Source organism: Phacochoerus africanus, chromosome 9 (assembly GCF_016906955.1).
Source record: "Phacochoerus africanus isolate WHEZ1 chromosome 9, ROS_Pafr_v1, whole genome shotgun sequence".
NCBI classification, from domain to species: domain Eukaryota; kingdom Metazoa; phylum Chordata; class Mammalia; order Artiodactyla; family Suidae; genus Phacochoerus; species Phacochoerus africanus.
This window is the reverse complement of record NC_062552.1, coordinates 28,397,744-28,411,475: the sequence shown is the minus strand read 5'-3', so window position 1 is coordinate 28,411,475 and position 13,732 is coordinate 28,397,744. Positions and strand designations below refer to the sequence as shown.

Below are 13,732 nucleotides of genomic sequence, written 5' to 3'. Positions count from 1 at the left end.
ACAGTGTCCAAGAGAGAAGAACCACGGCCATATGACCCCTCCAAAATAAACCAATCTACAACGAAGTTTTCCAGACAGGCTGTGCTCTTTAGGCTTCCTTACATTTCCCTAAATTCTTAAACAATGTCTGAGAAATCCAGCCTTTTAGTGGAGATTCAGCATCATCACTGTAAAATTCTCCATCCTTTACTATCCATTTCAATATACCACAGAGATAAGCGGTACCCCTGTGGCTACCAAGTTAAGTGACCCGAACACATATGCTTTCCCAGTTCAATTCCGTTTCTTTCTGAAATCATAACCAAGACTTCAAGCTGTGAAAACATGCATGGGCTCTGTGCCATTTATTTTGGCCAGAAACCAATTTTTGCTCTTTTCTCAAGTTCTTAATATGTTCAAGATAGGGCGCTGCCAAAGCCTCCAGTCCCTGCCTAAGCAGCCAACCCCACGGCTCCACTTCCGTTCCCAGCCTTGCACCCCTCTTGAAAGCCTGCCACCCTTTGTGCCCCCATGGCAGTGCTACGGTGCCCCCACTGGTCCTTCTCGGGACCCCACACACATCCCCATCCTTCCGTGTGTATAACCATGGTTCACAGGCCCTGTCCACGCTTCCTCTCTGGGTTAGGCAGCTCGCTCTCACCTGGGTTTCGACCCCATTTTTAGGCCTGTGGCCACCCAGCCACACACACAGCTGGCTCAGGTGTTGCTCCAGCTCCCCGCTCAGTGTCCAGCCAGCGTTTCTCTGGTTGAGCGCTGGGCTCCTTCAACTAGAGGGCTCCAACCCAGAACATCCAAGCAGTTCCCCAGGAACTGTCCCCCCAGGCCAGCTCTCTTCCCTCCCCAGCAGTGATGTGACCTCTGCACTGTGAGCTCCTGGTCTAGTTACCCCTCCCCGCCCACTTTCCATGCCACCTCCAGGAGGATCCAGGATTAGTCTCCCTGTACCACTCCTGGGCGTACATTACCACGTCTCCAGATGTGGCCCATCACGAGGACCTTCAGCAGCCTCAGTCTCTAGCCATGGTCAGTGCCCTGCTCTGGTCTCACATCACAGCAGTGACCCTCGACTTCAGGCACCTCACAGGTACACGGCTGCACGCACCTTCCCTTGCCTCCCCCATCTCCCCTGGAGAGCCTCCCAGAAGGCCCCCTACCCCAGCCCCCATCCAACCTATCAGACTTACAGGATCTCCATGTAGAGAGCAAACAACCCCAACCCCCCACCCCCCGCCCCTGGAGTTCAAGCAAAGAGAGCTGCTCGCTTTTTTTCGTTTCTCTCTTCAACCTCATGATCCACCACAAGAAATAACAGAAAGCATTCAGTATAGACTTAAAAGTCACCCTTGGAGTTCCTGTGGGGCTCAGCAGAAACGTATCTAACTAGCATCCATGAGGACACAGGTTCCATCCCTGGCCTTGCTCAGTGGGTTAAGGATCCGGCATTGCTATGAGCTATGATGTAGGTTGCAGATGCAGCTTGGATCCTGTGGTGCTGTGGCTGTGGTGTAGTCTGGCAGCTGCAGCTCCAATTTGACCCCTAGCCTGGGAACCTCCACATGCCATGAGTACGGCCCTAAAAAGACATGCAAAATAATAAGCCATCCTCGTGGAAATAAAATAAAGCCTTTAGTATTTTGCCACAAGTAAGTGCACAATAAGTCTCAGCTTTTCTGAAGGAAATATTCTGCAACTACTACCTTGCTTTTTATAGAAAAGTTGTGAGGCTCATACAGATTTCCTTAATAAGTTAAGGAAAAAGTTTCTAAGAACCTAATTATCTATGGGCTTGTAATTAGATTACTTTTTCAGTAGCCAGTAAAGTATTTCTCTTTGGACAATGCTAAACCTCAAAAGGCGACAGGATAAGGAAATGGATTCTACCATTTCTTGTATACATTTCCTGATTTCTGTAAGTTTTGTGGCGTTTAAATCATTCTGATACAGTTACATCTGTAAAAGACAGGAAAAGTTATATATATATATAAGCACACAATTCAAAACTAAATAATAGAATTTTTTGATTATGTGCATCATTTTTTGAAGAACATGAGCAAACTTCAAAATCGCTGTGTTTTCACCAAACACCCAGTCATAGGATGGTAACAGCGATACTAAGTGATGAAATTACAGCATAAAGACAAACAAAACCCTGACTTTACAAATTTGGCTAAATCGAAGTTGCTGGAGATATAACCAAGAAGGCAACCAGTCTTTGGACAGAGGTTACAGACAAAGGAGAGCAGAGCTGAAAGAGTAAGACAAAAAGCGGTAAGACTTCCACTTCTGATCAAAATGGAATAGTAGTGATCAATTTTACCCTCCCACTGGAAACAACCAGGGTCAGGTGGGAAAGAGATAAAATATATAACAGAATTTTTAATACACTGGACATCAGGTACAAGGGAAAATTTTAAAGTAAGGGAACCCCACAATTGCCCCAGCCTGGAGAGAAGCACTAGATCATGGGCAGGGAGGTGAAGCAGGGCACAGAGGACCCCCTGAACTGTAAATGGAGCTGAAGGTCTGAGGAAACCAAGTCAATTAGGGTTCAAAGGACCAAGTACCAAACAGAAGAAAGTTGCATAGACAAGCCCAGAGATCTGAGAGGCTCCCCCTCAAGGATGCGGTAGTGAAAATCAACCCACATGTGTGAGGTAAGGACACAAAGCTGGGACAGGGTGCCTTCCCACCAGCCAGAACTGAGTCACTCCTAGTTCAAGAGCACTGGGGAAAATATTCCTAAAGGCCTTGCCTCAGTAAGAGGGAATAATTAGCCCTAAACTGAGCCTTCTCTGGATCTGCGGAATAAACTATAAAAGCAAGACCTGAAAGGATCAAACTACCCCCAGATAACTACATTCCAGAATAAAGCTTAAGAATACTTTCAGGAACATACAAATATCAAGCACCCAACTCTGAAAAATTCACAATGTCTGGCATCCAATCAAAGATTACCCGGCATGTAAAGAAGCAGAGGAACATAGCCAAAAGGAAGAGGGAAAAAAAGTTGAACCTGATCTTAAATGACAAAGACGACAAAATTAGCAAAGATATTAAAACAGTTATTAGAATTGCTTTCCCTAAGTTCAAAAAGTTTAGTAAGGTCGCAGGATATAAAATAAATATACAAAATCAATCTTATTTTAATATATTAGCAATGAATAATCAGAAACTGTAACAGGAGTTCCCATCGTTGCTCAGTGACAACAAACCCAACTAATTATCCATGAGGATGCAGGTTCCATCCCTGACCTCGCTCAGTAGGTTAAGGATACAGAGTTGCCCTGAGTGTGGTGTAGGTCGCAGACGCAGCTCGGATCCCGCGTTGCTGTGGCTGTGGTGTAGGCCAGCGGCTACAGCTCTGATTTGACCCCTGGCCTGGGATCTTCCATATACCATAGGTGCAGCCATTAAAAAAAAAAAAAAGAAAAAAAGAAAAAGAAACTGTAACTTAAGAGTAATACTGCCTAAAATAAAAAATACGAAACAGTGATGAATCTGATGAAAGACTTGTCCACTGAAAACTACAAAACACTGATGAGAGAAATTAAACAAGTGGAGAGAGATATTCATTCATGGGTTGAACGTGGTTCATGATTCATTGTTAAGGTGTCAATTCTCCCTGAATAATCTATAGATGCAATCACAGTCAAAATCCCAGCAGGATGGAGTTCCCGTCGTGGCACAGTGGTTAACGAATCCGACTAGGAACCATGAGGTTGCGGGTTCGGTCCCTGCCCTTGCTCAGTGGGTTAACCATCCGGCGTTGCCGTGAGCTGTGGTGGAGGTTGCAGACACGGCTCGGATCCCGCGTTGCTGTGGCTCTGGCGTAGGCCGGTGGCTACAGCTCCGATTGGACCCCTAGCCTGGGAATCTCCATATGCCGCGGGAGCGGCCCAAGAAATAGCAAAAAAAAAAAAAAAAAAAAAAAGACCAAAAAAAAAAATCCCAGCAGGGTCTGTTTTGGGTAGAAACTGCCAAGCTGTTCTAAAGTTCATGTGGAAATTCAAAGGACCTCAAAGAGTCAAAACAAGTTGGAAAAGAGCAAAGTTGGAGAGCTGGTATTACCTGATCTCATAAGTTACTATAAACTATAGCAATCAAAGGTGTGGAACTGGCATAAAGACACAAATCCATGTAACAGTACAAAGAATCCAAAAACAAAACCACACATACACAGACAACTGCTATTAGACCAACATGCAAAGGCCTTCTGCAGTGGACAAATTACAGTATTTTCAACAAGCAGTGGCAGGGTACTATGCAGAAGTAACCAAAACCAAAAGTCCATACCTCACATTATATGCAAAAATTAACTCAAAATGGATCACAGACATAAATATAAAACCTCAGATTATAAAACTTCTAGAATAAAGGAGAAAATCTTTGTGAGCTTAGTCTAAGGAAAGATTTCGTAGATACCAGACCAAAAACATGATCCCTAAAAAAACAAACGGACAACTTGGATTTCACCAAAACGAACTTCTGCTCTTCAAAAGAACAGTTAAGAGAATGAAAATAAACTGGGAGCACATATGTGCAAAACATATAACTAATAAGACTTGCATCCGGAACACAAAGAACTCTCAAAACTCAATAATGAGAACGCACTTCAAACCAATTATCTGTAATACTTTTAACAATAAAGATATACAGATGGTAAATAAGTACATGAAAAGATACTCAACACCAGCGGTCTTTAGGGAAATGCAAATTAAATAATACAGTGAAATACCACAACACACCAATTAGAATGGCTAAAATTAAAGATGAACTGGGACCAGCATACTTTTCCATTTTACAGATGACAAAACTGAGGTTAAGAGGGATTAAGCAATTTCCAAAGCTACACAGAACCTTCAGTTAGAATCAAATGACTATGCTTTTGTCCATTCTAGATTTATAGCTTGGGATGGTACTTTAGTTATAGGCTCATAATCTTATCAACAAGCTATGCATTTTCTAAACAGTCATTTAAGCATTCTTAACCGATGCAGATAATTTGTAGTTCAAACAGTGAACGATATACCAGCCATTTACAAATCCCATCTCAGTTTTTATTGGTTTTATGCATGACAAGAACACACTCATAACTATTAAAGATGTATTATATTTTCCTCTCAAAGTTCACATGGATTTATCAGCTAATTAGAGGACAACTGATCTTCTTGCCTTTGAGAGCCACTACATACTGGGTTTAAAAAAAAAAAATAGAAAAAATGTTTCCTTTAAAAATGTTTTCTAGGAGTTCCCGTTGTGGCGCAGTGGTTAACGAATCCGACTAGAAACCATGAGGTTGCGGGTTCGGTCCCTGCCCTTGCTCAGTGGGTTAACCATCCGGCGTTGCTGTGAGCTGTGGTGTAGGTTGCAGACTCAGCTCGGATCCCGCGTTGCTGTGGCTCTGGCGTAGGCCGGTGGCTACAGCTCCAATTCGACCCCTAGCCTGGGAACCTCCATATGCCGCGGGAGCGGCCCAAGAAATAGCAAAAAAAAAAAAAGACAAATAAATAAATAAATAAATAAAAATGTTTTCTGACACCTCTGTAACCTGGAGAGTCTGAACTCTGTAAAAGGAGATTTGATGAAATGAACAATAATCCAAAACCTAGTATAATGTGTTTAAGAAACAGACCTGGAGTCGGACAGATCTCAATTCTGATAATGCCTCTGCCACTAAGCAGCTGAAAAGGCTGGCAGGTAGTTGACACTAGAGAGATTATCAGGAAGCAATGTTCAAGAGTCATAATTACCGCCACATCTGCAGCATTTATAAACTTCCTCCATTTGTCTCCTAATGTGTATACTCCAAGTTATAAACAAAACCTGTACCTAAAAAGTTGCGTGTGGGCTACGAAGAGGGAAGTGCTTACTTTTTTTGCATAAAAGAATGCTTAGCAGATATCAGGCCCCCCAGGGATATCCATTCCACCTCCCTGCCACCCCCATCCTAGGACAACAGGAAATATCTTCCTGGTACCTAGGAGTTAGATCTTGGATTTCCCACAGAAACAGCATAATCAGTGGTGGTGAGGGTTGGGACCTGCCTCATTAAAGGTGAAACATGCATCTGTAAGCTGAACTGGGAGTTGCCTACTTTTAAGGTTCTCACAGGAAAATACTTTGGAGTTCCAAAAAGCCAGCACACAAACACTTTTACAATCCAAGCACTTTTACCTCGATTGGTGGCAGCCTTCTCTTTACTCTGTAGCCTAAAGATGATCTATCCCCAGATAAGGTGCAAAGGAACAACGCTCTCATTTTCTAAAGGAGGAAACTAAGGCTCACAACCACATAGGCAGATGGCAGGCCTTGGAACACAACACAAGTGCAACTCCAAATCCAAGTTCTTCCTGATAAATACCACCAGGGATAAACAGCAGCCTGGCAACTAGTGCCGAGCAGCTCCAAAGTAAAAGGCTCTCCTTCCAATCACATCTTTGACCACAGGCTTAGACTCCTTTTTTCTTTTTTAATCCAAGTCCACCATCCTCAAGGCGCGACATCAGAACTTCCCATAAAAGAGCAGTATTTTGGTATCACACCAACACAGCCCAACGTATCACATCCCAGACACCACTTTCTGCAGGTGGGCCCATCCTTCATCTCAGGGCCACACCACTCACCACACCCTTCTCCACTTTTATCTGCTCAGCCTTATTCTCAGATGTGTCCCTAGGCTTATGCATACAAGCAAGCTCACTTGCAGTCTGACCCTGCCTGCAGACTTTATTCTGTCGATGTGACAAGGAGTTTCGACTCTATGCAAGGATCAGTGCTAACAGCGTCAATCTACTTCTGTCCTGTTCCCTCTCAGAGGCTCACCTCCTCAAGAACGGGGGCCATGATAAATGTAGGACTCTGACTTTCACATTCCTTTAACTGCAACCATAGTAAGAAATAATTTGAATGCACCCAATATACCGCCTCCTCCCACTCTCAACTCAAGTTGACATAATATTCTTACATATATGATAAATCGACATTCCTAATCCTACCCCACTTCATCTTTTAAAGTCTTGGAGAGAAAAAAGTCTAAAGGGAGAAAAGAGATCATAAAATACACCCAATACCCAAGTGAATATATACAGTCATCCCTCTGTATCCACGAGGGACCTGGGCCAGAGACACTAAAATCTACAAATACTCAAATCCCATAGCTGGCCTTCCCTTCAGTATCCATGGATTCAACCAACCATGGATCGGGTAGTACTGTATTTACTATTGAAAAAAATCCGAGTGTAAGTAAACCCGAGTTTTTCAAGTGTCAGCTGTATTAAATGTCAGATGCTGTAAAGAAACAAGGACTTCAGATTTCTAACATCTTCTAAATTTATTTCTCAACCCACTAATGGATCACGACCTCCAGTTTGAAAAATAATGCTCTATAACATAAGAATGAGTCCCTGTACATGACAGTAGAGGAACAGAAGCATCAGCAAATACTCAGGTATGAGACAAACCCCTCCCCAAAGTCATACATACCTTCTCTCTGCCCAGAGATGCAGAGGTACCACAAGGGAGAGTTAAGCCTCTGCAAGCCGCTGGTCAAGGAGAGGAGAGAGAACCAACCTGGGGGAGACCAAGGTTTCACTGAAGTGCTATTACAGGAGTAGAAAGAGTGGGGGATTGTTTTTCTTAACCACCTGGGCAGTCCTCACAATCTCAATTCTTCCCTTTGTGTCAGGCTGCCTATTTCCCAGTGGACTGTCAATACTTGCAAACAGGAATTTTATTCTTTTTGAAAATCCTGCACTCTACCCAGACATGACTGAAGCAGAATTTAACAGGAGTTCCCATTGTGGCTCAAAGGAAACAAACCCAAAAGTATTAATGAGGATGAGGGTTTGATCCCTGGCCTCACTCAGTGGGTTAAGGATGCAGTGTTGCCTTGAGCTATGTATGGTGGAGGTCAAAGACGCTGCTCAGATGGGGCATTGCTGTGGTGTAGACCGGCAGCTCTGATTCGACCCCTAGCCTGGGAACTTCCATATGCCACACCTGCGGCCCTAAAAAATAAAATATACCAACAAATGAGCAGCATGTTTAAATCTAAAATAATCTAGATAGTACAGAGGATAGATAATAAAATACACATGATACACAAATGAATATATATGATGGCAGATGCTGTAAAAAAACTAAAAGCAAAGAATTATCACCAAACACATACCCTAGCCCTTTTCTGTCCAATAAAGTACAGAAAATCACTTGGTGCATAAACATGAATTACCAGCCTTACTTTTCTAGCTTAAAACAGCACAATTCCTTCAACTTAAGAGGCAGAATCATTTTCCATTCATAGAAAAACTAACTTTTTGCAGGGAGAGATTCCGGGCGGACACAGCAGCACCATGACACTTACTTAGGTCAATAGTGATTACACTGACCAGAAGATAAATTATTTACACCTGAGCAAGCTCTGGGCAGCAAAAGGTAAAAACATGAAAAATACAGATGGACTTTTCAAGAAGTCATTTGATTATGTGAAGTATAAATACATGTGACTTTTAAAGACAGGAGGGGAAGGCATAAACGTCTTTTCGCGAGAAAAGACTAAATCTAATAGGAGGCAATGCTTTCCAGATCATTCCAATGACAATGGTTCAACACAGTGAGAATCTACGGACGTTACACTGAAACAGCACACATGTGGAAGCACGGATTCAGAAAGTTTCTATGCTAAATCTAGGCCACGAAAAGGCGCTAACAAAGCCGAATTTTGAAGCTCTAGCAGTCTGCATTTAGAATTAAAAAGGGCCAGGAAGATTCCTCTCCTTTAGGAAAGCTGAGCCATAATTTGTTTCAACTTTTACCTATAAAGTGGTGGTGGTGCAAGGTGGCTGATAAGCTGGAGGTTTAACAGGTACCTGGAGGAGGTGGGGCGCAAGTGAATCCTGAAACCTGATTCTCAACAGCAACCGGCCTTCTTCATGTTAACGGCATTTTGAGACAGAACGGTGGGTCGCTAGGCGGTCGCCTGACACCCCAGCCTGAAAACTCCTCCAGGCACCCAGTATCACACTTTTCCACGCTCATACCCTCCCAGCGCCTATCCGCATTTGCTGAATGGAGAGGAACCCCGAATGAATGAATGGAAAAGAGAAGTCTGGCCAGAGGCTCGGAGCAGGGGCCTGGACAGCCCTGGGCGGTGCTGGACCCTCGCGGGAGCGGCGGGGACCCTCGGGGCAGCGCAGGGCGCGAGCTGCCCGGGGCCGGGGCCGCGCCTCGCGGAACAAAGGGGCGCGGGGTGGCGGGGGTGCTCACCTCGTCGCCCCACTTGAGCACGTCCTTGTGCCGGTCCTTGACGGCGTGGTAGATGTGCAGGAACTGGAGGATCCCGTGCCGTCGCACGTGGTCGGCGTGGCGCTGGGTCTCCTCCCAGCTCAGGGGCGAGCCCTGGGACAGCAGCCCCATGGCCGCCCCCTATCCTGGTCCCCCTGGCTAGTGGCGGCCGCTCCGGGCTCCGGGCGCGCAGCCCGGGCCGGACACTCAGCTGCCCGCAGAAGGCGAGGGCGGCTTGGCCCCGCGGGGGCGCCCTCGGGCCGCAGGCGGCAGAATGAGGGTCCGGTCCGCTCCGGCTCCTGGGCACGGGGTCCTCGCCGCTCGGGTGACCGACCCAGACGTCCGGCGCACCGCGCGGACAGAAGCAGCGGACGGGAGGGCAGGCTGGGTGGCCCTCTGCCCGACGGCTTGGACCCTCGCCCGCTCCAGTCCCGCCCCGCTCCTGCTCCGAGGCGGCGGCGGCGGCGGCCCCCACAGCCGCGGTGCGCCGGCAGCTCCCGCTTCTCTTTGCCGGTGTCGTGCTCTAGCTTCTTCCTACTTATGACCAAAACCTGCGCCGCCGCGGAGCATGCCCAGTCCGCCTACCCACTAGCTCGCCGCTCCCGTGAGCGATCCGCAGCTCCGGATTTTATAGACTGCTGGCGGGGGCGGGAAAAGGAGGCGGTGCAAGAGAGGAGGCGTGGCCGATCGCCCCCAGGGGCCTAGGGAGGCGGCGGGGGAGGAGTGCACAGGCGTGGTTAGGGCGGAGTCCAAGGGGAGGGGCTCGGCGGCGTGGAGCCGGTCAGCCTCGCTTTAAGCAAATGCGCTGTGTGAAAATCCGTTTTCTCTAATCCAAAAAGATAAACTCTGGGTTCGTGAAGAAATTTGATTATTCGAATTAATGAAGAATCCACTAGATGTTTTTGTAGGTGAGGAGGGTCTCATAAAAGCGGGGCGAGAGCAGCAGGGTGGGGCAAGAAAATTTGTCTACACGTTTTCAGACATGTATGTATTAAAGTACTTGTGCAGTCTCACTATTTGGTAGCAGATGATACAGACACTATTAATTGCCACAAAAGGGGAGTTGTCAACATCTCCGGAAGGATCGTTAGATGAATCATCTCCAAAGTGTATTCCCCATCCAAACCTAAGATTTATCCATTAAGTGATTAAAATGGTGTTCATGTGAGCTTACCACAGGGGTTAGAAGATACTAGAAAGAACTGGGGTTGGCCCTAGGCTGGCGGGAAAGGGAAGGAACCAGGTATATCTCCCCCAGGTAATTTTAATTGTTCAAAAAAATGTGTGACAGAGCCATGAAATGACAGCTGGGGGGAAATTGACAGCAACTGGATCATACAGGTACTGAGGCCTGAAAGCCCACTTCCCTCATGCCACGAAGTTAACATTTAGCAAGTACTTCTTGACTGCTCTGTGGATATATGATCGCAGGAGTTTATTCTCCCACATCCTTATTGGATGTGCCCATCTAGGAGCTTGGGGATATGGATATGCAGGATCTGTCTGTAATGGTCACACGGTGTGTGTGTGTGTGTGTGTGTGTCTGGAGTGTGGGGTGGCTGTGTATGTATGTTTGGAGTGTTGGGGGGGTGTCTGGAGTGTGTGTGGGGGTGTGTCTGGAGTGTGGGTGGGGGTGTGTCTGGAGTGTGGGTGGGGATGTAATGGTGTTTGAGGCTCAGGAGATGTTTCAATCCCCCTTTTCAACAGCCAGGATGAAAACTAAACCTCATTCTAACTTGTCCACAGTGGGATCTTCCTTGTATTCTGCCCACCACCTCACTAGACCTGTTTGGTCCTGGTTTTCTCCCGTTTTTTCTGCTTCGAATTCTCCCTGTGACACGTTCTTTTCATTCTTTGAGTCCCAGTTACTCCTCTCTGTACTTTGGTTATATCTGTACATGTCTCTATTTCTACATTATGATAGAATCATTAAAAAAAATCTCTATACTATATACTAGTTCCCTCTGGAATAGAGAGGATTTATGCCTTTTGTATCTTTAAAACTGCTTGGTATAAACATTAGCTTCCTATGGAAGGCAGGCCATGTGGGGGTGGAGAGGGACGACATTGTTGGTCACATCCAGGTGAAGTGTCCAAAGGATCATTTTGTAGTTCTCATAATCTCATCTCACATATGCATACCTTGCATTGTTTAACACAATAGCCACCAGCCACACGTGGCTGAGCATTTGAAATGTGGCTAATTTGAGAAACTAAATTTTAGTTTTAATCTACAAAAATATAAAATTGATATTCCATTTGGTTGCTGGAAAACTTCTAAGTAAATTTGGAACAGGTTGAGAATGTGAATCCACTTCTTCATCAGTTAGTTTCATGAAATTGAAATACAAGTCAAGTGTTTCCAAAGAAAATTTAGTGGACTGGAGATGTGCTGAGTGTAATACAAACACCAGATTCAAAGACTTAATACACGAAAAGAAATATCTCATTACTAATTTTATATTGATTACATATTATACCAGTACTCTGGATATGTTATAGTACATTACTTAATATAGTATATTGTTTCTTTTTAGTTTTTAAAAGTGGCTAACAGAAAATTTAAGGTTATATGTGTGGTTCGAATTCCATTTAACTGTAACACAAGTGTAGACATTCACACTTTGCAAAGCACACACTTTTCCATTACACCCGCAGCCTACCTCAGAGCTAGTCTCTTGGAAAAGTGTCAGTTTCATTTTAATAAGGAAACAGACAGGGGCATTTCAGTAGTAGACTAAATTCTAGTCTAGCCAAAGCTCTAAACGATACTGAATGTATTGAGAGCTAATAACTATAATTTTGAGTCACTCTGCCTCTGATTCCAGTTAACACTCACAGAGGGGGCCTCTCCCTCTACCCCCCAATTTCGAACTAGCTAAGAGCCCTGGGCTTTGGACAGTCCCAAATCAGATGCAGTGTGGTGGCATCACCCGGAAGGTATGTCAAATTTAAACCATGACCTCCATGGTGCTTTACTAATTTGCTGTTACAAGAGGGAAAATCACTACAGATCAACGGTTATTCCCCTCTATTTGACTATGTTCCGCATTTTTGGGTTTACTTCTGGATTTCATTCTTAAGATTGCAGCCAAGTCTGGGTTTTTACTTCTGGGGGTGGGTTTTCAGCGCACGGCCCTGCACAGAACGTTTAGCGCTTTAACTGGCTAAAGTAGGCGCTCGTATCTTGCAGAATTGGTCTGGACCAAAGGTGGGTTCCAGGTCATTTCTAATACAGAAAACCCGCCGGGCGGAAACCCACCGGCAGTGCAAAGACCTCCTCCCTAGTTCCCTGCACCAGCGGCCGCTAGCCACGCCCCCAAGGCCGCGGGGAAAACCTGGCGTGTGAACCCCACGGCGGGGAGCTGGCACGCTGCGCAGCCACGCTGAGCATGCTCTGAGAGTCTGCAGATCGCAGGAGGATGCGGCGTGGCCGCGGGCGCTGCACGCCGAGCCGTTGTTGTGGTCCAGCCCCCGACACGTGATTGCGCGGGCCCGCCCCCAGCTCCCGGAGACACCTCCCCGTGACTCAGCACTTTGGGGCGGATTGGTGTTGGAGGTCAATCCCGGAGAGGCTGCTCGGGGTCAAAGTCTTGGTCTGCCGCTCCTGACGATGGGGATACTGCTGCTGCTGAGGTTACGGCGGCAGTCTTTTTTCAGTCTCCTAGGTTTTCGGGCCTCTTGGCAAGGAAGTGCAAATATATCGCATATCTGTGGTCAAGCCGCTCCCCGTTTCCCCTGAGTCAGCGGCTCCTGGCACCGCAGAGAGACAGGAGCTGGCCTTGCGGGAGTCAAAAGAGACCAGAGGGGCTGTGGCTAGGGTTCTCTGAGGTTCAGGCCATTCGCCGACACCCTCCCCAGCCATTTCTGCTCTTTTTGGTCTAAGCATCCTCGAGATGGTCTCCTGGGTGGTCTCAACACCTTACTCTTTATGACATACTTGCTTTATGCTGAGCTCTTTGATCTGGAAATGTATAGAATAGTTCTGGTTATTGCCCAGTTTTATGGATGAGGCAACTGAGATCCAATGATAGTAACAGGTAGTGGCTGCGCAGGTATTTGAACTCCGTGCATCGCACATCCTGGGTGAGGTTGATGGCCACTTCCTACCTGGGCCTTTTCCTACCACCTGCGCTTCAGCCTTCCTCCTTTGACCCACCCTTTCTCCAAAAGACCTCAGGTCTGCCAGTAAGGTGCTTCATGTTTTCTATTTTTTTATGGCCTCATCTGTGGCAGGTAGTATCAGAGATGCAGCTGAGGCCTATGTTGCAGTCTTGGTAACACTGGATCCAAGCCACATCTGCGACCTACAGTGCAGCTCCTAGTGCTGGGTCCTCAACCCACTGAGGGAGGCCAAGGATGGAACCTGCATCCTCATGAAGACTAAGTTGGGTCCTTAACCTGCTGAGACACAATGGGAACTGCTCTTTTACTTTAATTAATTGGTGGA

The 13,732-nt window shown here is 46.2% G+C and overlaps 1 protein-coding gene across 4 annotated transcripts in view; it reads right to left on the bottom strand.

The window, feature by feature from the left end:
* Nucleotides 1-9,887, bottom strand: part of GCLC (glutamate-cysteine ligase catalytic subunit) — a 44,278-nt gene extending 34,391 nt beyond the window's left edge. For 2 of the 4 annotated variants that reach the window (XM_047795128.1, XM_047795131.1), the window contains exon 1: nucleotides 9,265-9,887. In XM_047795128.1, the coding sequence (XP_047651084.1) occupies nucleotides 9,265-9,414 (150 nt within the window). In that variant the 5' untranslated portion in view covers nucleotides 9,415-9,887. Of the gene's footprint in view, nucleotides 1-7,482; nucleotides 7,570-9,264 lie in introns of all 4 variants that reach the window. The other 2 variants (XM_047795132.1, XM_047795130.1) reach the window with 2 other exon arrangements.
* Between the last annotated feature and the right edge of the window lie 3,845 nt (nucleotides 9,888-13,732).